At 46.7% G+C, this 25,098-nt stretch overlaps 2 protein-coding genes across 4 annotated transcripts in view; both read right to left on the bottom strand.

The window, feature by feature from the left end:
* The window catches only part of DVL3 (dishevelled segment polarity protein 3), a 33,020-nt gene extending 31,538 nt beyond the window's left edge, over positions 1-1,482 (bottom strand). For all 3 annotated transcript variants that reach the window (XM_054074576.1, XM_054074578.1, XM_054074577.1), the window contains exon 1: positions 1,245-1,482. In XM_054074576.1, coding sequence (XP_053930551.1) covers positions 1,245-1,411 — 167 coding nt within the window. In that variant the 5' untranslated portion in view covers positions 1,412-1,482. The remainder of the gene's footprint in view (positions 1-1,244) is intronic.
* A 3,496-nt stretch (positions 1,483-4,978) lies between these two features.
* Positions 4,979-24,857, bottom strand: EIF2B5 (eukaryotic translation initiation factor 2B subunit epsilon). The gene is made up of 16 exons (XM_009559247.2): positions 24,670-24,857; positions 23,405-23,529; positions 21,952-22,137; positions 21,677-21,854; positions 20,549-20,629; positions 19,755-19,832; positions 19,362-19,674; positions 18,582-18,727; positions 18,166-18,304; positions 17,419-17,520; positions 16,702-16,809; positions 15,715-15,805; positions 14,822-14,945; positions 9,457-9,582; positions 7,821-7,931; positions 4,979-6,742 (listed from the first exon to the last, which is right to left on the bottom strand). The coding sequence occupies exons 1-16, from the start codon at positions 24,820-24,822 to the stop codon at positions 6,677-6,679; spliced, it is 2,127 nt and encodes a 708-aa protein (XP_009557542.2). The 5' UTR covers positions 24,823-24,857; the 3' UTR covers positions 4,979-6,676.
* Positions 24,858-25,098: the final 241 nt, after the last annotated feature.

Raw genomic sequence — 25,098 nt, 5'->3', positions numbered from 1 at the left:
GAAAAAGACAAGAGGACAGAGTATCATGCAACTCTTTTAAATACCAAAGTGCTAGGAACAGTAGAGGGTCACATGTTGTGGAAGCCAGAAGAAGCTATGTTCCCAGAATGGAAACGGAGGTCCTCAAAAAGGCGAGAGAAGAGTCAGATGTAGGAAGGCTCTGGAGAAAACAGAGTGGGGACAAAGAGTCTTACAGACAGCTGGCTTCACATGGTACTTGCTCCCCAGAACAGTCACTGTCTTCATGAAGGTAAGAGACAGCAGGAGCTCCCCAGATCAATCGGTACAACCATCCAAACAAGGGACAGAATACACCTCCTCACCGCCATGGATAGTGATGGAAGTAACCAAAGGGTAACACAAAAGAAATGATGAAGATACCAGTGTTGGAAGAAAGCTGCCCCACAGAAGAAGGGATGCAAGGCAGGGCTGCACCCATCTTTGGTACAGACCCATTCCAGTGACTGAGCACATGGATGGGACACATAGGTGGGTACAGCAGATCTTGTACACCACCCTTGCTCAGAGATGGGCAGCACATGGAGAGCTCTCACTCCTTCTCCATGGAAACAGGGGAGGAAAAAGCTGGTCCCCTTAACCCACTCTTTGCAAAGATGAGATGCAGAGGACAAAGCTGCCACAATGGATGGTAGGGGAAAAAAGACTGTCCCCAAACCTACTCCCTGGGAAGGGGTGATGAAGGGGACACTGCCCCTGCATGCTCTTGGCAGAGGAAACAAGGGGCATCCCCCCAGGCAGCAACAGTGAGAGATGGCCAGGTCCTTTACATGGGGAATGGCAATTCCAAGTAGGATATGTGGGGGAATGCCATCCCTATACACCTCCTGCCCAGTCGGCTACACTGGGAGACACCTTCTCAGGCACAGGGAGAGGGTGATCCTCAGATGGGACAATGGTCTACTCTGAGGTGCTTCCAGCAGACACAGAGGTGCCACCCTAGAGAAGACGCACAGAGGATGCCACCAGCTCCCCACAGAGCAGTTAGCAGGGGGCAGCTTCCCCTGGCGCTCAGGGGGATGAGACAGCACATGGGGACCAGCAGCCCCACAGAGGGAGTGGGGTGGGGCTCACCACCAGCCAGGCGAGGTCACTGGGGGTGCACACAAGGGATCCTCCGTACAATGGAGGGGGGGGGGAGGGAGGCAAGGAGGCGGGGAGGCAGGGAGGGGTCTCCCCTCCCCAGCCGGGCACGGGACGTACTGCGGTCCCGGTCCCGCGCTCACCCGAAGTCGTCGTCCATGGACTTGAAGTAGAACTTGTAGTTGGGGCGGTTCAGGAGGCCCTTGAAGTCGCCGAGGGTGACGCGCTCGGCCGGGATCGGCAGCTTCACCAGGTACGGCGTCTCCTGCTCGTCCAGGTGGTAAATGATCTTGGTCTCGGCCGCCGCCATCGCGCCCCCCGCCCGGCCCCGGCCCTTGTTCTCGGGCCGCGCCGCCCGCGCAGCGCGCACGCTCCGGCCCCGCCCCGCCCCGACCGGAACCGGAACCGGCGCCCGCCGGGGGCACGGGGGCAGCGCACCGGACCGGCCCCCCGGGAGCGGGGCGCGCAACGGAGCGGCCCCCCAGCTGGATCTGACCCCCCCCCCCCCACACAGCTGGATCTGACACTGCCTTACAGCTCGAACTGCCTCCACCCTCCCACAGCTGGAACCACTTCCAATCCCTCCCACAGCTGGATCTGACCCCATTCCCACAACTGGAATCAACTCACCCCGACCCCCATCCACCCTCCTCTGCCCCCTGTGCACCCGGGCTGGGTACCTGCCCCCCGGGATCGCACTGCTTACCACCTCCCTGGCCAGGCACAGCCCCTCTGCCTGGGAATGGGGCCATCCCCATCCCCCTACAAACAGCCCAGTACTTAGGCCTTTATATCAACATCCCCTTATGTGCAGCCCACGCTCCCCAAGCGCCCCAATTCTCACTCCTAGCTGCCGTGCACCCAGATACAGTAGCATGTGCTCCCCTCTCCCATTCAGCCTCGTCCCCTCACACACCCACCAATGCTGCTTCACCAACGTGGTCATTCCTGTGCCACGTGCTCCCATGTCTCACAACCTCCACTGCTTCTCATATACCCAACTCCAGGCCTCTCTTCCATCTCTGCAGCTCCTTTTTCTCACACCTCCCACCCTTCCCCATACTTCTCATACAAAAAGGTGCCCCCTGAGTACAGAACACAAGGCATATCCCGCCCTCCCACATCCAGACCTCTCTGAACTTCTGTCTCCAATGGCCACCCCACGCAGGCACTCCCTCCCCAGTTCCTCTCCAGCTGTGGCTTCCCTCCAAATACCTTGTCACCATCTAACAGCCATCCCTGATATTCAGGCACTGGACACCACAGTGTCCCTTCAAGTTCCCAGCCTCATTTCCTTACCAAGTAGACTCCCTCCCTCTGCTCTTCATGAGCGCCCTCGTTTCCATGTGCCATAGCCTTTTCAAGTGTGCACACAGCAAATCCAACAGCCCCTTGGCTCTATGATTTCTTCCCCTTCCTCCCTCTCTCTCCCTGGACCCTATTGCTGTCTTACCTACAGCCACCAGCACTGTGATCCCAAACCCTAGGACTTGCCTCTGTGGCGCAGCAGTCTTGGGCCAGCTGGCTTCCCCTCTGGACACCTCACCAACACCCAAGCAGTGCCGAGGAACTGTCTCCATCAGTAGTTTCCTGGAGCTTTTGCCAAGAGCAAAGCTGGGGTGGACAGAGCTTCGGAAACACCCACCACCAGGAAGGGCAAGAACTGCCTTGCACCGTCCTGGATTAGAAGGAACAAACACCGATGAAAAACCATACCATGGGCCTGCACAGGGTGTGAGACTGCATCACCAGCCCTCAGCGCCAGACTCACCGGCTGTAGGACCTGGAGACAGACAGATCTTAAAGGGAACAGAGCCAAGCTCCTCAGGCTGGCAGGCAGGTAGGTGTGAGCTAGATGGCCTCCTTGTGTGTGACAGAGTCCTTTAGGCATTCCTACCAATTATCTGGGCAGCACTGCTAAGCTGGGGGAAGAATCTGACATTAAAATAAATAATCAAGGGAAGACCTCAGGTAAACGGAAGTCATGGGACGCATGAGGCTCTCCCACATTTCCACATCAGCTCTTGGAAGATTCACTTCCTCACGCCCAGAGCTGTGGTAAAAGCCAGTGTACCTTGCAAGAAGAATCCAGGTCAGAAATGGAAAAGTTTATTTTAAGCTGCTTCTTATTGCGTCAACCCCAACAGAGCTAATCTTAAAGTCTTTCTGCAACATCTCCCTGCCCAAAAAGTTGGGCCTACTCTCTTGCCCACCTCCCAGCACAGCTGTGGCTCTACCCGGGAGCCAGTCTTGTAGGCATTCAACACCAAAAGGGCAAATTTCTGAAGTGTCAAGCTCCCGGGGTGCACATGCAGCCCAGAGGAGGGGTGCCACACACCCACAGGGTGGGAGTAGATGAAATCTCATTGCTGCACCTGCCTTTTCTTTTAAAGCAGGCCAAGCGACTGGATAGACTCAACTGATAAAGTGACTTAACTGCTTGCAGGGCGCTTGTGAAGTATGGCTCTCTTTTAATGAATGGAGGTTAAGAACACAGAGCCAAACAAGCCAGCAGTAGGGGATTGTGCTGAGCACTCTACGCCTACAAAGAAGAGTTTCTGAAGTCTGTTGGCTTACGTCTACATCTAAAAATTGCAACACTGATAGCATTCCTTCTCCTTGTAGAGCAAACAGGCTCCAGGAATTTTGGTGCATCTCGGAACAGCCCAAAGCAGAGTGACTGTATTTGAGTTCCGTCACTTACACCTTTAAGCAACACAAAGCTATTGTTAACTGAAATCACAGGTTTGATACAGGAACAGCAGTGACACCCATACATCCATGTCCAATGGGAAGTCAGGCAAGGTGACTACTATGGCCTTACAAAAATAAGACTACTTACTGGTTACATTGCAAAAAAGATGGATAGGAGCGATTGCCCAGTCAAGGTTGCTCCCAAGACATTTCTGGTCTTCCAACCAAATAAAGATCTTGATTGAAAGCAACAGAAAGCATCAACCCCATCCTATGCTTTAACAATGCAATTAATGCTTCTTTAAGAAGTACGCATTTGCCTGCCCATAGGAATACTGCACCATGCCTGAACTCCATGGAGAATATCAAGTATCCTACATTGTCTCCTTTTTGCTACCGTGTTCTCAACACCTGTAAAACCAACCCACCAAGGCTGGGAAGGGTAAGGATATTTGGCCATAGAACAACAATCTCCCCTTGATCTTAATGCTGGATAAGAAAGCGGCTCACGCCATGAAGAAGTTGCCTATTATGAGGCAAAGGAGGAAGGAATGTGGAAAACACAGATGTAGAATTGTTACTCGGCACAAAGAATCATGACAAAACCAAGCCATTCACTGAACTACTACAGGTTAAACTTATTTTCTTAAGCCATCTTTACATTATAAAAGGAAAAAACCGTGAACACTTAAGATGTCCAAGGAGATATTAAAATTACCAAGTATTGCAGCTGGTTTGTAAAGGCTTTTTGTAGGAGCTCTGCAGCTGTCCTTCACCCTCTGCACCGGTTCTTACTCCCCAGCAATAGGAGGGCATGACGCAGTGCCCAACAGCCAACATTCCCACATATTCTCATCATGGCAAAGAATATCAGGTTTCATAGGATTTAAGGCTCATCTTGGCAACATAATCCTGTACAAACCCAGACTTCACCGATTTCAGAATTCCAAGTTCTGAAGTTCTAATAAACTCCTCTCTACTTATAAACAGTGAGGTGATGAGTTATCACTTCTAAAACACGCATACAATTCAACCATGTGCTGATTTCCTGCTTTCCTATTATGTCCTTAAAATCTCTTGAGGAATAAGTAGCAATGAGTTATTCACCTTATTTGTTAAGCCCTGCTCAAGCCTCTGCCACAACTGGAGACAGACAATTTGACGTCAAACAAAGCAAACAAGCTGGTAATACCAGGATAGATTTTATTTGCTCCCTGAATTAAATATTGGCAGATACAGAAAATCCAGATACCATTTCCCCAACATTTACAAGACTGAGTTTGCAATGTCAGAAAACAAGCACATTTACGCACAATCCTGGCAACTGATAGTGTGAGTGCACAAGATCGCCCTGCCTAAGCATCCGTTTTTAAGAGGTGGTATCCGTGTTCTCCAGCACCCAAAACTGTCCCCTCACTGACAACTGTGGCACCACAGAACGGCCAAGTAAATATCCTGAGTGGGCAGCTCCAGTGCATTTTTCCCCGCAAAGGATTTATTCTGTACTCCTCCTGAAGGGGCAGAGGCAAGGTCAGCACATCCAACAAACAACCCACCTGTGAGCACAAGCTGATTCTCACTGTGCCTTTTTAGCTCTGTTCTTTGAGAGCAGCAAAGAGCACAGCAGCGAGGCACGTCCAAGAAAGCTGTTCTTAAAGGCCTTATTGCTGCTACACATGTTCTGTCCTGGCAACAAAGTATCAGAGGCACACTCTTCCCTGCGGCATGCCAAGCTGCTCCATGGCTACTGAACTCTGCAGTGGGTTTGCAGCACTTTCCCTGCTGTGTGAGGGAAGGGAAGTCTTCAAATAAATAAAAAAGGATATGAAGTAAGCAAGCTCCTATAACAAATCATGTGGAAACACAAAGCATGTGTTGTTGAAGGAAACCCCATTTGCTCCTTTTCACACTGGAGCAGAACTTAGTAACTTGCATCCTCTTTTAAGCCCCTGGTGCCCAAGTGAAACACAAGTGTAGCTGGCACAGCAGGAGGAGCCAGGCTTCTCTGGTCCCTTTTTACAAAATAAATAGACTTTTCTAAAATTCGTCTGCTAAGTCAGGGGCACAGAGAAGAGAGATCACACCCAAGATGCAGTTGATCCACACAGCATTTCACCGCCAGCGCACACCCACTTTCAGCCAATCCCCACAGGAAAAACCCAGTGCATATTATCCCTGGTTTCACAGAAGGGAGAAACACAAGGGTTCACCCAACTCTACTGTGCAACCTTGTGTTAGCTCTTAGCATGGCAGATGGCAAGAGACTTTCCGTTTTGGAAAGATCACAGAAGTGCCTTCTAGGCTGCAAAATGCCTTGGGCATCCTCAGACAACTGCATATTCTCCAGGCACGGGAACTTCTGATTCCCAGTGCTGCATTTCATAGCCTTATCCACACACTCCTACTCACCAACCTTGCCAGTGTCTCTTCAGCAGGAGTTCTCTTAATTCCAGAAGCAACAATGACTCCAAATAACTTAGCTGCATGACCATTCTTCCACAACCCCAATGGTTAAATTTATAAGGGTGTTGTATACACTTGCATCTATGTGCTCCCTCTGTATTAGTAACAAGGACCTCCCAAAAGATAGCTTATAGTATATCATATCCAGGCTCCAGAGGGATTCTGGGCATCACCACCTCCTGCTTTTCCCTTATGGTTTTTACACTGGGCTGCAACCATCCAACACAAGCTGCCACTGAGCAAGTGAGGGAGGGAGGGAAGTGGCAAAGTTGGGAACACACAACTTAATTAATGATGGGATTGTCAGTCACTTCGATGTCAGGCCCCACATCCACACCATGCACTGGCACTGGTCTTGCCCTGCCCACTCGGCCCAGAAAGGCAGTGACAGTGCCTCTTCTCAGCTCAAGCCATTGTGTCAGTCTTGGTCGCCGTCAGACGACTCTTCCTCTGCCTCTTCCAGCCACTGGATAAACTTCTGGAGCTGTGGAGAGAATGAAATGTAACTGGGTAGCAAGCGACACCAAACAGATGCTGAGAACTCTCAACAACTACACTATGTCAGTGAGCACCACAATCGGGCACGAGAAAGAGGAGGAGTGTTTCTAGGAGACAAGAGGCAGATTGAGTGAGGATAGGCAAAAACTTAAGATGAAAAACAACTGGGATGCCATGGACAAACCCAGACTCATTAAGTTCCTGAGGGACCAATTCTTTCAGTCAGACAATTCCCACAATATTCAGCAAAAAGACAAAAGTTTGAGAGTTTTCCAGAGCTTGAGGAAGAAGAGACAACATCTGCACCTTAGCAAAGACATGTTAGGAAAACTCTGCTGGGAGAAACTTACTCCCTGAGAAATTGCTATAAAGAAAGCAATTTGCAACTGGGCTCAAATAAGCAGCTGAAAGCATTGCTGACCTATACTAAGAGCTGACTTTGCAAAAGTTTTAAACAAAGTCTGAGTTCTTCAGAGATGGCTTTTTTCCCCTGCTCCTCTTCCAGATCCAGGAAGGAGGACTGAAATGGGGCTCAGCCAAACTGCAGCACAAAGTTGCGCCTGATGGAAGAGGAAAGTTTATATGCTCCTTGCAACACAAGCCAAATGAAACCACTCAGTACAGCAAACACTTAGAAATATCTGCGAAGAGACTGGTGAGCCAGGAATGGAAGCTTCAAAGGAATCGTGTGGGGCCAGCACACAGGGCATTGGCCTAAAGCCCATTTCAAATCAGTGTTGGCTTAGAGAAGCCGTGCTGCTACTTCAGAAAGCGCTGGCCTCAATGCTACAGAGAGCCCACCGAAAACAACCTCCCTCTCCTACCTCCACTCCTCATCCTAACCAGATGACTACGACAGAACACATGGATATGTCTGCTCTGGAAAACAAAGTTGTGCTGCTCAGTGTTCAATGCACTGGCACACTACAGGCCTACCATGCGAGGGCAGCTGTTCCACAGAAGGCAACAGGGGCGCTGAACTCCACTCAAAGTGTATTTTAGCAGCTGTTGTCTCTCTCTCTTTTCCTCCACTCCCCACCCTCTTTAACACCTTTGGAACTCACCCGCTGGTTTTTACGAAGTTGCTTTCCCTTGTCAGATGTGTCCCGCAAAGAGAACCAATTGAGAATTACATCTTCTTCCAGAATTTCCAGCTGGTAAAACGTCATCAACACCTGCATCGATTAGAAAAGAGCAACAGAGCTTTCTATAAAATCTTTCGGGGCTAGCTCATGTCCAAGCACAAAGTTTACACCTAACATAAGTCTCCCAGCTCCATCTTCAACAGAAGGCACTCAGTCTGCTTCGTTTTGCTTTTATTGTTAAAAATAACTGTGCTTCTCCTACCAAGCCTTATGTCCCTGACCGTAAGATGTTATGAAACATAATGAGACAAAGTTCAAGCCCAATCAGCTTCAGCTCTGTGGATGCAGGGTATGATTGAGAGCTGTGAGCAACAAAGGGCCATAGAGGATGTCAATTCAACACGCTACTGAAGTTCTCTTTTTAAAACATCCCAAAACCCACCCACAAAGCAGATCTAACAAGCAATTCTTACGCAGGCCCACATACGCACAACTGTGACATGTACAGAGAAGAGTGTGAATCCATCCAGTCCTTCCCCAGGCTCCCTCCTCCTGCTTTGTCTTTCTTAAAACTGCCTTATGGCAGGTGTCAAAGCAATTGGTCATTCACCAGCTCAAACTCCTGCCCAGCGCAGTGAGGATAAGACAACAATCTTGTTTTCTCAGAGTGCCTTTGTGCTCAGGCACTTCGCATTCAAGTCTCCTTGTGGCAGACCACAGACAAAGGTGGCTGCCAACTCCAAATATAAAGTGTCACTTCAATTCCCAGCCTCCAGGGAAACCCAGGCTCCTAGAACAATGGACACATGCCAAACAATTGCTGTAATTCAAGGACATTCTGGCTCAACAAACTGAACGCTTTTGGCTCCAGTCCATACTAAGTAATTTGCCATTGGCCAGAAGCACTGGTAGCAGAAGTTAGGATTTCTCTTTTTTGAGGAACCAAGAGTTAAGAAGGCTCAAGAAGAGCTCCTCCAAAAGAGACAGGGGCTTCCTGAGATTCTGCTAAAGAAGTGACTTGTGATACAATTCAAATGCTCTCAGTGTGATAAGGCAGAAAGAATGCAGGAACAAAATATTTGTGAAGGAGAGCGAGGAGGAATATACTGAAAACTCTTAGAAGCGGGGAGATAGGTAATAAGCCACAGGTCAGCTCCTCTTTATTCTCAGCGTCATAACTAGCTGAGCCTGAATAAGAAATTCCACCCTTATTCCCAGCTTCGCTCAGTTTGCACTCCAAAGCAGGATAAATCGTTTGGCAGTTGGATCCCACGGAACAAAGAGAGGCAGAAGAAGTAAAGTTCTTCCTAAAGGAAGCCTCCAGCCTCGCCTCTTCCAGTGTCACACAACAAGGGCATCCACGTTAGAAGCTGCAAAATAATAGCTCCCTTCAGGCTGCGTGCTGGTAATTAATACTCACCCTCAGCTGTGCTCCCTCAGAGGCACAGGCAGACTTTTTTTAAAGCAATTATTATAGATGGATTTTCTATACACCCTTTCCACTGAGACCCCGAAGTTCTCTCTTCTAAAGCAGACGAGCTGATGGTGCAAACAGCATGTACTTCACCACAAATCTAGCAAACCCATGTCCTCAAAGTTAGGAGTGGATACTTACTTTAGCTATCGATGTGCAGAGACTGTCGTGTTCCAGGAAGAATTCCTCAATCGCAAATAAGGCATTCAAGTGATCTGACGCCCGTTTTATGTAGTTCTTAAACAACGGGGTCCAGTTCTTCAACAGCTGCAGGGAAAAACAAGAAGTAGAGTTCCTGAGCTATGAGACGGATGTGTGCCCTCAGCCCTGTTTCTCAGCTGTCTTGCACTAAGAAATTGGCCCAGGGAAGCATTTTAAGAGACAGTTCAGTTGACCACTTAATATATCTGTCCCACTCTGTCTATGAGGTGCTATTAAGTCTCACATATGCAGGGTGCAGCTTTGAGAACATGCGTTAGCTTTCTTGATTTTGCCACTCTGGATTGAGTACTAGATTATCACAGTAAATGTGTTTAACAGAGTCCGGTACTCAAATAAAATCACTTCAGACCAGTAAGGCGAGGTATGTACATGCTACTCAAACCTTCCTCGCAGACCAGCTGACATTTCAGTGGAACTTTCTTTCAAAGCAGAAGAGCAAATAAGAAAAAAAAAGAAAAAGATACCACCAGGATAATTACCACCTGAGTAGAAATGGACAGTGCAAACCAGCCACCCTTACAACAGGAACGCACTGAAGCAGCCCCTAAGTGCAAGTTACACATTTGCAGTGTGTCTACAGGCCTGTTTGTGTTCTGGAGTCAGCTGCAGGGAATGGGTGGGAAAGATGAAGAGTAAGAAGTTGTTACACTATTAGCTGATCTCAGTTCTCTTCTCCAAGATTTATTTTTCATGAAAACTTTAGTTGAATGATTTTGGTGCTGCCTCTTCAAACAGTATTTTGGGCTGAGTCTCCACAGCTCTTTCACTCATCGTGCATATCTGGAGAGCAAGCAGCAGTGAAAGCTCTGCAAAGCAGCACAGACTGACCTGAGTCTGAGATAGGAGGTAATAAAGATACTTACAACCCTGTCCATAACAATTTTTTAAAGGCACCAGAACTAGGATAAGAGAGAAAAATTCCTCATTGGCCACATCATGACCAGACCACCCTACAAAAACATTGTGGGAAGTTAAATCAGATTTTCATGTCTTTTTCAAATAGATTCATTCAACAGCAGGCATTCCTGCAAACACATCCCTGCCATGCTGGTACAGATACTGTTTTTCTGTGCCCTCAACAAGGTCTCCTTACAGAACAAGACAGACCAGATATGAAAGGAAATGGGTAATCTACAGGGTCTTGGGGTGTGATGAAGCAGCTCTGCATCACCTACATTGAGGGTTAATCAGCATTATTCTATCCAGAATTGTTAACAGGCGGTAGCCCTGCCAGAGAGGGAGCATTCCCCCACCCCACCCTCAACACAAAGCACAGCTGGAGTCCAAACTACTGTGGGCTACCTAAGGTAGCCTGCACTAGGAAACAGTGCTCAACTGCTCCATAGCACTACACTCCTCCACCTCTTCAGACACATTTGCTATGCAACCATGCTGGAATTTGCATGATCCAAGCAGAAACAAACGGGATTAGTACAAACAAACCGATCAGTGTAGCAGTACATCGACTGGCTCAAGGGATAGCAGTAACAGCAGAATGATCCTAGTCATCACGGTATAACAACAAAAAGCTGAGGATTGCATGGCATATTTCCAGAAAGTATCTTAGCCTTTAGCAAAATGCTTAATCCTAAACACTCTTCCCTCCTCTACAGCCATCTCCTGCATTTTCATTATCCTTTGGGACTCTTTACCTCAAATGCAGCAAAGCTATTAGCAAGTTCCTTCCAGGCTAAGAAATATTTTGTAATACTTTTCTGTTAATGTTTTTAAATCATAAGCAGGCACAATTCTAACCAGAAGCTATTGAGTTTCTGAAAGCAAGTAATTTATAAAGAAAGCAGAGCTATAAACACCCACAACATCAGGACTCAATCCAGTATGCCTGTTGTTGGGAAAGGAAAAGGATTAAAAATACAATATCTCAGATCAAGAACATGCACTGTATGTGCCAACAGTGACAGCCCCACAGAGCCCCTCATGAAAACACACCTCTGAGTCTGCATGAACAGAGAGGTTGTTTGGGGAGTTTCATTAAAGTACAAACTGGGCAATTAGAAGCTTGCAATTATTTTAGATTGAATAAAAGACTTAAAAATGTGAAGAGATACCTTACAACGAGACCCATGGGCAATATAATAACTTCTTAGGCTTCGACTCTACCTGGGTAACTCCTCAAAACAATCTACACTCTGGAAAAAGCAATTAAATTCCTCTGACAGGTCAATTAATTTTTCATCAGATCTGGTCGGTGATGCTGTATCAACTTAAACTTCCGAGAGGCTTGTGTTCCACTTTTCTTTTGCCAGAAGGACAGTCTTGACACCAGGCCTATCTTAGCCCTGCCTCCAGCACAGAACACCATCATGAAGTATGTCACCCAAGGGACACCACTATAATTCCCACCTGTTACACCATAACAGCATCTGAGTCGATGACCACAAATTGCTTCAGTGAAAACAGATATCCGTCTGGTCCCTGAATAAGCGATCCCATGTTGCGTTTGCTTGCATGGCATTACAAAACAGCATTGCTCCCTGACAGAAACCCAAAGAGCTGCACCACATGTGCCCGCTGCCAGGCAGCAGTGCAGACACTGGCCAGCTCAGCAAGGTGAACTGCTATATGACCTATCCTAGTCCCTTTAGACATCCTCATCTGCACAACCTTGTTTTATGCTGCTTCAGTGACTACAGAAGTACAGCTTTCAGTTTATCAGCAGCTTCAGCCACATTTGCTCAAATCATGTCTATAGTTCTAGGCAAGGTCTGTTTTTCTGTACCATTTGTGCTTTACAACTTGTACAAGAGCTGAACAAGACCATTGATGTACATCTAACTGGATAACACTTTTTCTCATGCCTCCATGTTTCATCTAAAAAATACCTACGGGCATATCCTTTACTGGATGCTTGTTTCCTAAAATTGCTGCAACACTTAAGAGCTTCACGCTCAGCAGACAGCACTTCAGAGCACGCACTGTGGTTTCAAGTCAAACCATACATCATAACTCTGGCATTTCCACAATTTCCCCTCCTGAGCTGTCTGGGACCACTCTACCATCACTCTTACACAAGCAATCCATCTTCTTTCAGCATTTCTTAGCCAGAGTTGAGCTACAAAGAGAGTGAGAAACATAAAACAGTTCTGCAGAGTTCAGTGGGCTTCTGATATTCACCATTTTCAGAACGCAAGTATCCCCATCTCATACAAAATAACACTTTGCTGTAGGTAAACAAACACAAGAAGATCTCAGCCCAATACCAATACTGACTATGGCAGTTTTAGCTGTATAGCTGCACACTTCAGCTACAGGCTTTCATTATGTACTAGCCTACACTAAGCTAGTGCTTGGGATCCTCAGGGTCTAAGTACCTAATTAACAGAATGTACTTTTTACCAACTAGGGAACTACAAGTTCATTGCTGCAGAAAAGCCACTGTTTCAGATGCTGTACAAACATGCATGTTCTGCCCAAAGAATTGATCCCTTCCCTTCAGAGCACTGTTGGTAAATACACAAAGCCGCTGCACAGAAGACCACCGATGCCTGTTTAACGAGCCTTCGAAGGTTGATTCACTACTTCTGTTAGAGGCCCATCTCAACTCAGCCACACTGGGTTATCGTGACAGTGACAAACACCATGTGTGCAATCGAGATACTGGCTGCCACGATGGTCAATTGGTTTGACACTCAGCTGTCACTGATGAATCTAAGGATTTGTGTTTCATAAATGCACACGCCACACACTCCTTGCCTAGAGAAATTCCACTTGTCCATGATATGGGGCAAAGTCACCCCAAATCTGACATTTAGATTACTATCGCTTCTCAAAAAAGGTGAGCAGATTTGCTGTCTCTGCTGTTAAATAAAAGCATCAGCTTTCTTGTAATGAAATATATATGGACAAAGTCACCCAGAGGAAAGCCCTTCGTGCACCTCCATTGTTTTTAACTTCTAAAAGGCTTTGTGCAATTATGCAAAACATTATGCATTTATATTGTATCCTTTATCCCAGACTAGATCCTCTTCTGCCTGCCTGGGTGGTGCAGTGAAGTTCTCCACTCCTACTCACGCTAGATTAGGAGCCTAATGTGGGAGACAGAAAGAGATACCGTATCCTTGCTGGAAAAAGAAACCCAAACCATCCTACACAGCTGCCAACTCCACATAACCTGTTGTTTAGATGTACTGCTTTCCGCTTAGAGTCTAACACCTGCTCTAATGTTCTCTTCAGTGTTCCTCCTTCAATTCCCTTTTTCCAGGACAGGATATGCTATCCGAGAAAACAGTCTGGAAAAATTAACAAAAGTAAGTAGAATTTAAACAAAGTCAACAGCAAAATCTCACTAAGCCATCTGATGAACAGATCAGTTCACATGGATGTTTCCTACAGAAGGCATCTCCAAAGGTCCAAGAGATGAATTAAGCGCCATGCTTACACCTACATAAAGAATAATTAGTTTTCCACACTTCTCCATCAATTGAAAGCACATACTTCGTCAAAGAAGGGATTTTCAGGATGTCTAGTGTTCCTCTTTAGCCTCATCTCCTAAAAAAAGTAAACTAGTCCTTCCCAAGCACATGTCAGACCATTCACTCTGAAAGAGCACCTTCATAACCTGTAGAGTTTGCCAACTCAAATACATAAATGGGCTACAGCAAAGAGAAAAATACTACAACAGCTTTGGCGTGGATCAATAAAACCATCAAGCTAAGACTGCGTGCTTCTTATTTTGTCTTCCTTAAGTCAGGAAACAGAAATTGCTCCCATCCAATTATACAAACTGTCTCCCTTTAAACAAAGATACAGCATTCTGTTGTGTCTCTAAGACAACAATATAACGCCTTTGCCTTTGGCCAAAGAAAACTGGCACCAGTTACAGTACACACACAAGTAAGACCTTGGAAAGGACTCCTGGGAGAGGGAGACGAGCACTCCCTGCTGCTCCACGGACAAGGCTTATGATGGATTAGAACTGGGTTCCTGGAATGCAAGCCTGTAAAGATATCTCTAACAATCCCCCTCTTTTCTCTTCTACAAGTGATGCACTTCCACAGTCACGCTCAGGAAACTGAGACAACCACAGGTACTGAAGTAGAGCTCTGACACCTACAGTCTCAGCTGAGTTCTGTCAACCAGGCACAACAGTTTTAGTTCACTTTTATTTCTATAGAAGACAGAGAGGCTGACAAACTCAAGGAGTTCAAGTGGCTTCAGGCTTAACCAAAAAGATTTCTCATCCAGGAACTACCTAGGGCATCCAGGCAGACCCTTACACACTAGGAGGCAAGGACAAAGAAGAGTCAAATGGAGCAGGACTCACGGGAAGTAATGCTGAGAAATAGTTCTGGGAGTCCAGGTTTGCATCCAGCTGCTGCAGTGGGAACTCCAGGATCACTTTACTGAGCACCTGCATCATCTCCTTCAAGCCAATGTTATATGCATACCTGCAAAGAAAAAAGCAAAACCCCCCAACATTTCATCCTATCTAATCTCTGCGAACTGACTCTTCCCAGAGATACAGCAGAAAAATTTTCATCTTCCAGTCCTGTTTATTTATTTATTTGGTTGGTTTTACAAATATTCAAGCAACAAAACCACCCTGCATTGCATCAGGCCCTTCATAAGGCCACAAGCCCTGGAAACTGCTATCACAGTGGAACAAGCTGCTGCAGGGCCAGCAACATCATGTTTACTAGAGTGCTGTAGAAATACGGTTGCGCAAAAGAAGGGAAACAGGTTTGTATTTGAGAAATAACTAGGTAAAAGGCACTCTGATCATGCACTCTAGACTTGCTGCTGTAAAAACAGAGTGGATGTGCCACGTCACAGCACAGCCCCAGCTGTAGGCAGCTGGCTGATGTTGCAATGCACAGAGCAGCAGCCCCTGCATGAACTTAGATGCAGCCTGCGCCAAGAACTGGTTTGCTCTCTTCAGTCCACAGTTACTTAATAGCAATTCAATCTCTTGTTACAGAACTGGGGCAGGAAAAGCCTAACCACTGAGGATGCTACAGATGCAGCTGGCACTCTCCATCAGTTCCTGTTGTCATTCAGTCAGGATCCCTAAAATCTGCATTTCTCATGCTCTATACTGATAAATTAATGTTTAACAATAAAACATGTGTATCCACATAGTTTCACTTCTTCTTTCCAGATCCACTGTCAAAGACAGCTGTTCAGCATAAGAAACAGCATCCCTAAGGGAATACTCACTTGAGGGAGTTGATTTCCAGGACCAGGTTGTCACAGGAAATGTTTTCTTCTTCACCCCTCTGTAACGTACCCAGAACCTCATTCTGGAAAACTAATGAAAGAAAGGACAGGCAGTTAGACAGGAGAGGGAAAGGCACAGATTCTTCAAACTGTTCATTACTGAAGAAAAAAATGCCCTTAACAAAAGAAGTGTTCTGACACAGATGTCTATTTGTTCTCTGTTAGCTGGCACAAACCCATATCAACTATAAACAGTGGAGTGTCATTCAAACAGAGGGGACAAAGATGACCTACTAGATATCACTGATCTATCCACACAAATCAGTACAAAGCTATTTACCTCTGCAACCCTTTAGAGCAGAATTTCTATTACACTTCCACAATCTAGCCTTCCCCATTCAGGCAAACTTCATCTTTCTCTAACTAAAGATGTGAATTCTAACTTAAAATGTATTGATTTAACTTCCTTTGAGGATATATTTTAACCTGAAAAAGGCTTTCTTTTCCAATTTGGCTTGAACCCCTTTCAAATACAGGTAAGCTTAACACAACAAAACAGAAAACCAAAACACATCTGCCAACAGACGCAGCTTCTACAAGGACATTTAGGTCTGCAGCACAATTACAGCAGCAACCTGTCCACACAGGGAAACTGCTGGACCTCCACACAATCTCCAAGTTTAGGCAGTGACACTGCTATTTAAACAGACAGCTCAGGGAGGTCACTTTCATGAAGGCTCAATGATCAGGACTGAGAAAGATGAAGGATCTTTGCCTCGCTTCTCAGCTTTGGCTGCCTTGGGTTAACACAGCAGCTACACAGGGAATATTAAAGAACTCTAGAACACACAGGAAGTGAAGCCAGGAAACAAACACATTATAGACACCCACAATTTTTTCCAATATACTTAGAGAAAGCACCACAAATATCCCGCTCACGGCACTATCTGCAGACTCACCACACTTCTTAACAGCCCCATCTCTCACCTTTGATGTCATCCAGCTGAGGGGATGCTGCCCGACTGTCTGGCTCCTCAGAGCCCATGCTCAGGTCGCTGTCAGCCTCGCTCTCTTCCTCTGAATGCACAGCCGGGCCTGATGAAGAAGATGCAGCATTCAACACTCAAAAGATGCAGCTGCCATACGCACGAGGAACCAGGTGTGCCAGAGACTTCTCAACCAAGTCAGCAACTATCTGTCCTTGCAACAAAGGACTTACAGGTCAAGATTAGATTTGCTGCAGAGGGAATGCTACAGCTGGCACCAGGATACCGGGACTTTTTAAGGACAGGGACAGAAGCAAGTGTGTTTTGTGCAGACTGCTGACGCATAATGGAGCAATGTCAGCAGACACTGTCACTAGCAAGACGAAAGCCAGCAGTAGAGGGAATAGCCAAAGCATATTCTTTCTAAGGCAGGGTCTGGTATCCCATAGTGTGCCACTCACAGCAGACAGCTCTGTGTGTTAGTGGAAGCCAAAGATGATAAACACCTTCCACAAAGAACAGGGAGAGAGAGAATACGGCCCATTGCCTACTTTCACCTCTCGTCTTGCCTCCACACACACATATTATCTGGGGTCAATTTGCTTCACAAAGGCCAAGTCTTATTCTAGACACAATTAGCAGCCTCGCACTCAGCCAGTTTCCCCGACACAGGTCTGTCCATCCACCCCCAGGTCACCTACAGTCAACGTTTCCTCACCCCATAGGCTTTGTCTCTGCTCTTCTTCATCTTCTTCATTCTTGTCATCTGCTTTCCAGAGATAGCCTCTGCCCTCTGAGCCCACATCCTTTTTGTTGTAACCTGAAAAAGAAACAGCAATCAAGAGGAAGAGGTACTGGATCTTCTTACCAGCAAACCTGAAACAGAGTGGTATAATCTGCATATTGCTGTCCCTAAATATCCTTCACCAAGGAGGAGCTGGGATTCCTGCAGATGCACATAGATTTCAGCTTTTATCTTCTCACTTGCCTTGACAAGTGACTGGCCTATTTGTCCCTACAGCAGCAACGTTCAGCTGGCCATCTTTAGATTCCTTGACAAACCCAAACTGGTAGAAACAGTATTTCTCAAGGACAGTGTCCTTGGATGCAGTCCAGGTAAAAGGACATAGATCTTGCAACCCGCCTTGAACCAAACACCTCCAACTTCAGCTTATCATTTCCTATAAGGCTCTTACTCTAATAAAAATGGAAAATAGCTGCATTTCCAAAGATTTTAATACTGGAGTACTGAGGTACATATCACTGTCCAACTTGAGCTGGATATCATTGCTTGCCTACTCAAAACACACACATTCCAAGCTGACTTCATCACTAAGCTCCAGCCTGGCACTGGAGCTCCTGGCACTGGCACTGGAGTCTAGACTGGAAGAGGGAAAACCCCTAAAAAACCCTAAAAGGCAAAGCCTTCTACATAGTCTGAGCACATGGAGCCAGAGACTCATACCTTTCAGTTTCACTTTGCTTTCCTCCTTGTTCACACCAGAATCATCACTGAACTGGTCATCATCCTCTTCCTCTTCATCTGGTGGATGCAGAGAGATCACTGTGCCCTCAGAAAGAGTGATGCCAGGACCTACTACTACCTGCAAATATATGCAACATATCTTAATGAACAAATACCCTGATTGCCCCCTCGTACCTCCACCAGCAGTTAGCTGTACACTAACAAGTATAACCAAAGACATCAGCACTGCCAGATCACACACCACGCTACCCTAACCACAGAAAAGGAAGAAAAAGATGGTAGCAGTAGCATATCCCCCACCTCTGCAAACAGGCTTTGAGAAGCCTTGTATTCTGGTATGGTCTAGTAACCAGCCAAGAAATGCAGAAAGCAGAACAGACATAAAAACAGCTCACCTGAGAGGACAGGACGCAGCGGGGCTTTAGCTTTACTTTCTCCTTCACTTCAGCTTCATCACAGATAACAGAATGGCAGATCTCCACGTTATCTGCTATGTGTACTTTGTCCCAGACAAAAGCTCCGTCCAAAATGACTTTATCACCTGTTATACATACATCACCAAGCACAAATATGTTGAGCAAGGCAGTCTGCTGCTCTCCCACACTGCTGGGATCACTAGAAAGCATCTTACTGAATCCCAATGCCCTTTAAGTACGATGGATGTTAGATGAAAGGCAAAACCTGGCCTTAGAGGCCTACAGTCACTTCTTACTGAAAGCTAAAATACAATTTTGTTCTCTGCAGAGATGTAACAAGTTGGCATTAACAACTGATAGTTTGATTTTGCACAAATACAGCCAAATCACAAAAAGAAAATTCCAACCAAGAGTAGGACGAAGGACTACCGGGCAGCTCACAAAAAGAGGGACAGACGGTCCTCATTTGCAAGACTTTAGTGTGTGATAACTCTAGATCAGTAAAGGTCACACATTCTCTACTGCCGGAACAACTTATTTGCACTAAATGTGTTTCACCTTTCAGCATCATTACGCACCCTGAAAAATTTAATCTATGTCCTCTGCTGGAAAACCAAGCTTTTCTCCTTTCTTCCCATTAGAAGTTAATCAATACCACCTATCACCTTCTCTCAAAGCCTAATGCACTTGAAAAACTAAATCTCAATAACTTGAGCCCTTGCCTGGCAAGGCCTGCAGGTCCCCCATCCTTGTACTCACCTATCCTGCAGTTCTGCCCAATAATGCTGTTTGTTATGGAGCAGTTGCTGCCGATGACCGTTCCCTGCCCAATGAGCACGTTCTCTTGCAGCACGCTGCCATGGCCAAGGCTAATGTCCACTCCACGGTAAATGTTGTGTTTAGAATGGGTGTAACTCTGATTCTTGTCATCAGTGAAGTTCATTTCCGGAGTTAAAGGATAAACCCAGCGCCGGATGATATCAGAGCAGACAGCTTCATACATTAGCAGGTTGCATATATGGGCCCCATACTCTTCTGCTGTTACATGCATATGGATCTGGTTCCCCAGGACCTGGGAGACAAGCAGGAGCGCATCAGAAGATTCTCTACTGCATGGTGATAGGATCTCTTCTGTAATAACTCTCTCCTTACCTCCTCATTCACCAACAGACCGCGCACAAAGTCATCCCGTGTCTGGTAGTCAAAATTGTCTGTGAATAGCTCAGCCACCTGCCAGGAAGAAAACACAAGGACATAATATAGTTAGCAGAAAGTGTTGCCAGGGAAGCCAGATAATTAACAGTAGTTCAGTGGTTCTCAGAGGGCCGAGTTACACAGTATAGGAAAGTGACGCTCTTGCCTTGAATAAATCTTTGATTCCTTCTGCTAGAAGTGTTGACCTTTCCCTCTCCTCCTCCTAATGGAGACTATGAACAGATTCTGGTTTTCAGAATGGGCAGAACATTGCTTTAGCATTTCCAAGCAATTAACCCAGTCTCGCCTTGTAGTTTCACTTCCAAAGGAAGGCTGTAGACCAGCTCTTTCAGACATGGAAGAGATGTTAGCGAACCTAGGCCGCAATAACCCTGGATGTTACCCTAACATGGCACCACTTGGCACGTACTGACACTTTTCCACAGCACAACTATCACCTCTGCTTCACAGATGTTACTACACTTGAAGTGAAATCACTTACTTTCCACAACAGTTTCATCCTGTATCAAATTAGCCAGCTTACTGATGCAGCCACTGTCTAGTTCTGCCTGGGCAAAACTGTGTCTGGATGCCAGACACAGATTAAGCACTCACTCAGGCTCTCAGACAGCACAAATGGGAGTTCTGGTTTTCAAACCCAGTACACTCAGGCCTCATGCACCCCTGCACATCAGCAGCACCAACAGAGCAATGTAGATTTAAATTTGGACCTTTGGAAGGGCAGGGCTCACCTGTGGAGAACAGATGCTAATATGACAATCCAGCAAGTCATGACGCACCTCAACGTTCTCAATAGAGTTCTGGAACAGGCTCTGAAAGAGGAAAAAAATTCTGACGATCTGAGCACCTCACATAATACCAAACCCCAAGAGCCTTCTACAAGCCTGGGGCAGTATTGATTGAATTATGAAACTAGCCAAAGTTCTGAAGATTAGAGGAATCTACAGTCCATACTAAGACACAGGCTTAGCAGGCACAGCCTGGTCACACAGAGCAGTGTGCCAGTGAGCAGAGACTGCCCTTGCCTTTACATAGTGCACCTCTCCAAGCAACAACTTCTACTTCAAACAACTACTTCCCTCTAAGAGGCTCCTTACCTTTAATGCTAGGAGGTACAAACATAAAGAATATTAATAAATCAAAATGCAATATTCATAGCTTTTGTACTCCCTGTGAATTTCTACAGCTGTGAGTTGACGGGGTTTTATTGTTTGTTCTTTCCATTTTGTTTTCATGCAGCAATTTGTGCTATCATTTGAAAGCGAAAAATAATCTACTGATTACTAATCTGGGTATAAAAATGGCACATAATCACAGTTTTAGTTCTGAGATGGAAAAACGAAAAAGTCCATTTATCTCACCAGAGAAAAGTGCCTCCACAGACATTTACTGAGCATTTACTACGTTATTAGTAGATCCCATAACCTCTTCAGGTGAACAGTACAGGCAGAGGTAACAGGGGGTACTGCCCCTTGCACCTGCTCTTATTTCCCTGGATGACAGTGGTACCTGCATCCCAATTTTGGCATCTTTGCAACAGTATAAATCATTCACCTCCCTCCTTTCGTGTGAAGAAAAGGAGCCAAATAAATGCAAAAGCTGACTTGCGAAAAACACATCTGCCCCATCTTCAAACTCTGAAGTGAGTCCTGAACACGTATGTCCCAGCACAATTTCACCGAGCGTCAAATAAAGGTTAAAGGAAAAATAAGCCTATTTATAAAGAGTATATGCCACCATCTACTCCTCCAACAGAAGCAGCAAGCACAATTCCCCAGCCCTGACTCAAGGAGGAACTCCTTGGCATGGGCTGCTTTTACTGCTGCAGCCCTTTTTCACCTGCCAGGTTCCAGACGCACCATAGGAAAACGGAAGCGTTTCAGCCCCTGGGTTCTCTGGTAGTGAAGGACACGGTTTGTGGCACTGTCCATAGCAATGACAATGTCATCCTCTTTGCACCTAGCATGGTGACCAGGTGAGGACTCTTTGAATAACATCGTCATCACAGAAACATTCTTTTCCATCTTACGACGCAACCTAAAAGAGAATGGCAAAACTTTAGAATCAGTCTTCAAAGAATTAAAGCCCAGTATCTCAGCACACCAAGTGAGCATACGCTTCTTTCAATACCTACTTGTGCTCTTCCAGGGCTTTGGATATATTGAAATTGGACACCACATCCCCAGTGACGAGAATGAAGTCAGAACGAACAAGAGACTTGGCATCAACGTCTCGTAGCACATCACCAAGGGAGCGGTACAGGTCAGAAGTCACAAAGCGTACTGTGTTGGGAGAGGTATGACGGCACCACTTGGATTTTCTGCAAGGAGAAAAAACATGCCAGGAAGGCATAAATAGGATACTCCTACAGAGAACGTACAGGACACAGTGCTTTAGCGCATACCACACCTGAATGCAAGCAGAATCCTATTACAATGAGCTATCAAAAGGCTTCAGTATGCTCATTTGCACACAGCAGAGGAACTGAAGAAGGTTAGACTTGGACACTGTAGCTTATGGAAACTTCAGAAATTAACTCCACTGCAAGCCAAGTTTTGACAAAGGAGAAAATTACACACAACCCAAACTTTTTTTCTTGGAAAGCAGTACCTCAGACAGGGAAAAGACTGCATGCTTCTCTTTAGCTTTTGCGGACCTGCAGCATGCAGAGGCACGGGTGACGAGAGAGGCGTTTCTATGTGCCGCATGGCACACCAAGACAAGGCATAACGCAAAGGGCAGTACTCTAATTTACACAGCTACTCAGAAGTAAGCCCTGCTTTTAGACAGGAGTTAAATACCAATATAAATGCACTCATAAAACACTCAACCCTTTTAATATGCTGCACAACCATGCTCCTTCACATGAAAAATTACTATGTCCAGCTCTGGACTGTACACTCTGGACACAGTGTCCACCTCTGGAGCCCTCAGCACAAGGTGGGCACAGAGCTGTTGCAGCATGTCCAGAGGAAGGCCATGAAAATGATGGGAGGATAGGAGCACCCCTCCTACAAGGACAGACTGAGAGATTTGGGGTTGCTTAGCCTGGACAAAAGAAGGCTCTAGGGAGATCTTATAGCAGTCTTCCAGTACCTAAAGTGGGCCTCCAAGAAAGATGGGGACAGACTTTTTAGCAAAGCCTGTTGCGACAGAACAAGCCGCAATGATTTTAAACTAAGGGAGGGTAAATTTAGACAGGATATAAGGAAGGAATTTTTCACAGTGAGGGTGGTGAAATGAACAGGTCACCCAGGGAGGTAGTGGATGCCCCACTGCTGGAAACATTGAAGGGCAGGTTGGATGGGGCTCCGAGCAACCTGATCTGGTTGAAGATGTCCCTGCTCATTGTAGAGGGTTGGACTAGAGAACCTTTAAAATGGTCCCTTCCAACCCAAACCATTCTATGATTCTGTTCTATGATTCTATGAAAAATGGTCTCTTTTGAGATGTGCTAGGAGACAACTGTTGAAAGGGAACCTCTTGCACACAATTTTCGTCAGAAGGATCAGTGAGACCCCCGAGGCTTTTCAGACAACAGAAAATTCCTTTCTATGATAAAGCTAATAAGAAGGAAAGTTTCTTACAATAAATGCTCTTTTATCTCAGCTGACTTCCAACAGCAAAAAACAAAGGTTTCTTCCACTCCAGTCGCTGTCAGGAACTCCAAGGTATAGTCAATCATGGCCACATTTGCCATAGGTAAAAGAGCCTAAAAAAGAAAACAACCCCCCCCACATAGACAGCTGAACAAATATTCTGTACCTCAACATCAGCAACAGCCCCTTCCAACCTGAGGATATAATACCATCAGTAGTACCAGAAAAACCATATGAGTAATGGCCCCACCACCTCCTAGCAAAATTTTTCAGAGCTGATCTAAACAGCAAGAATTAATTTCTGGTCTTTTAGAGCAGCAGATCCTCAGTTCAGAGAGAAAAGCATTAAAAAAGTAAAGTTATCACACACAAAACTCTTCAACAAGGCCCAGATAAATGAGAGAGACTAGAAGAAAGAAACTCCAGAGCACTGATTCCCTGACTCAGGCTTTAACTGCTTCAAGAAAAACCCGTTGGACATGAATGATGAAGCCACGGCAAAATGAGCGTCCAGAATTAAAGGAGGGAATCCCCCCTCAACCTAAACTGAAGCGAGCATTTCATTGACTTGGGATTCAAGCCACCCTTTTAAATCAAGTTACTGATTCATACTGAGTGATCTCATACTACTCTTTAATTCATTTTTGGTGATGTTTTGTTTCAGGCCTGAGCTCGCGTGTATAATTATGACCACCACAAACACTTAATCAGCAAAGGAGGTAAAGGTAATCGTTCAGCCCTAAACTCTTCAGAAGTGCTCTTTCCTTTAACATACAATCTTCTGATTCGGATAATTAAAGTGCTTTTCCCATCCATTTTTCCAGCCACATTCTTTTACCCATTACTGCTGTCAAGGACAAAGCTTTTGCTTCTTTCTTCTACCAGAAACAAGCCTGCTAAGCCTGCTGCTGTTCCTGCATCGGAGACAGACAAAAAGCAAGCAGCTCCGTTTGCCTTGCCATACGAAGAGCAAACGGCATCAAGGCCACGACTAGGTCCTCGCTGCCCCTCCAGCGGGACATACAAACTCTTACAAGCGAGAAGAACTCGTCAGAAGCTTCCTTAGCGTGGGGGGAGGCGGCAAAAGCCGCGGCAGAGGGCGCAGCCCCAGCTTCGGGGCCCGGCAGCACCCGTCAGGGGGTCCTCGCCTCGACCCAGCCCGGGCTCACAGAGCGGGGCCGGCGCGACCATAGCTGTCGCCCAGAGCCGGGGGGCCGGGACCGTCCCGCGGGCGGTAGCGGGCAGGTTCTCACCCGCGGCCGGTCTTTGGAGATCGGGAAGAAGCGCCGGTTGAAGCTGTCGGCGACCAGCACGGCCTGCAGCGGCGGCGGCGGCTCCTCCTGCGGGTCGGTGCCGCGGGTCCCCCCCGTGCCGGCCCCTCGCTTCGCCGCGCCGCGCGCCGCCATCTCCGCACGCTGTCTCGGCTCCCCCTTCCGCTTCCGGAGCCACGCCGGAAGCAGCGACGGGAACCCGGCGGCGCCAGAACTATGCCGGGCGGCGGCGCGCGCTCGCGGGGTGGGGCCAGGGCGGGGGCGGGGGGCTGGGGGTTCCCGCACATGGGCGGGTCCTGCCGGCCTCGGAGCGGGGGGGGGCTGCTGGCACCGAAAATGAACGCAAATCAACTCTCCAAGAGTCGTTCTGGAGTCACAGGAAGGAGCATCTTTTGTCAGACCGGGCAACAC

This window comes from Cuculus canorus, chromosome 9 (genome assembly GCF_017976375.1).
Source record: "Cuculus canorus isolate bCucCan1 chromosome 9, bCucCan1.pri, whole genome shotgun sequence".
NCBI classification, from domain to species: domain Eukaryota; kingdom Metazoa; phylum Chordata; class Aves; order Cuculiformes; family Cuculidae; genus Cuculus; species Cuculus canorus.
Note: the sequence above shows the minus strand (reverse complement) of the source record. Positions and strands in the feature narration are given on the sequence as shown.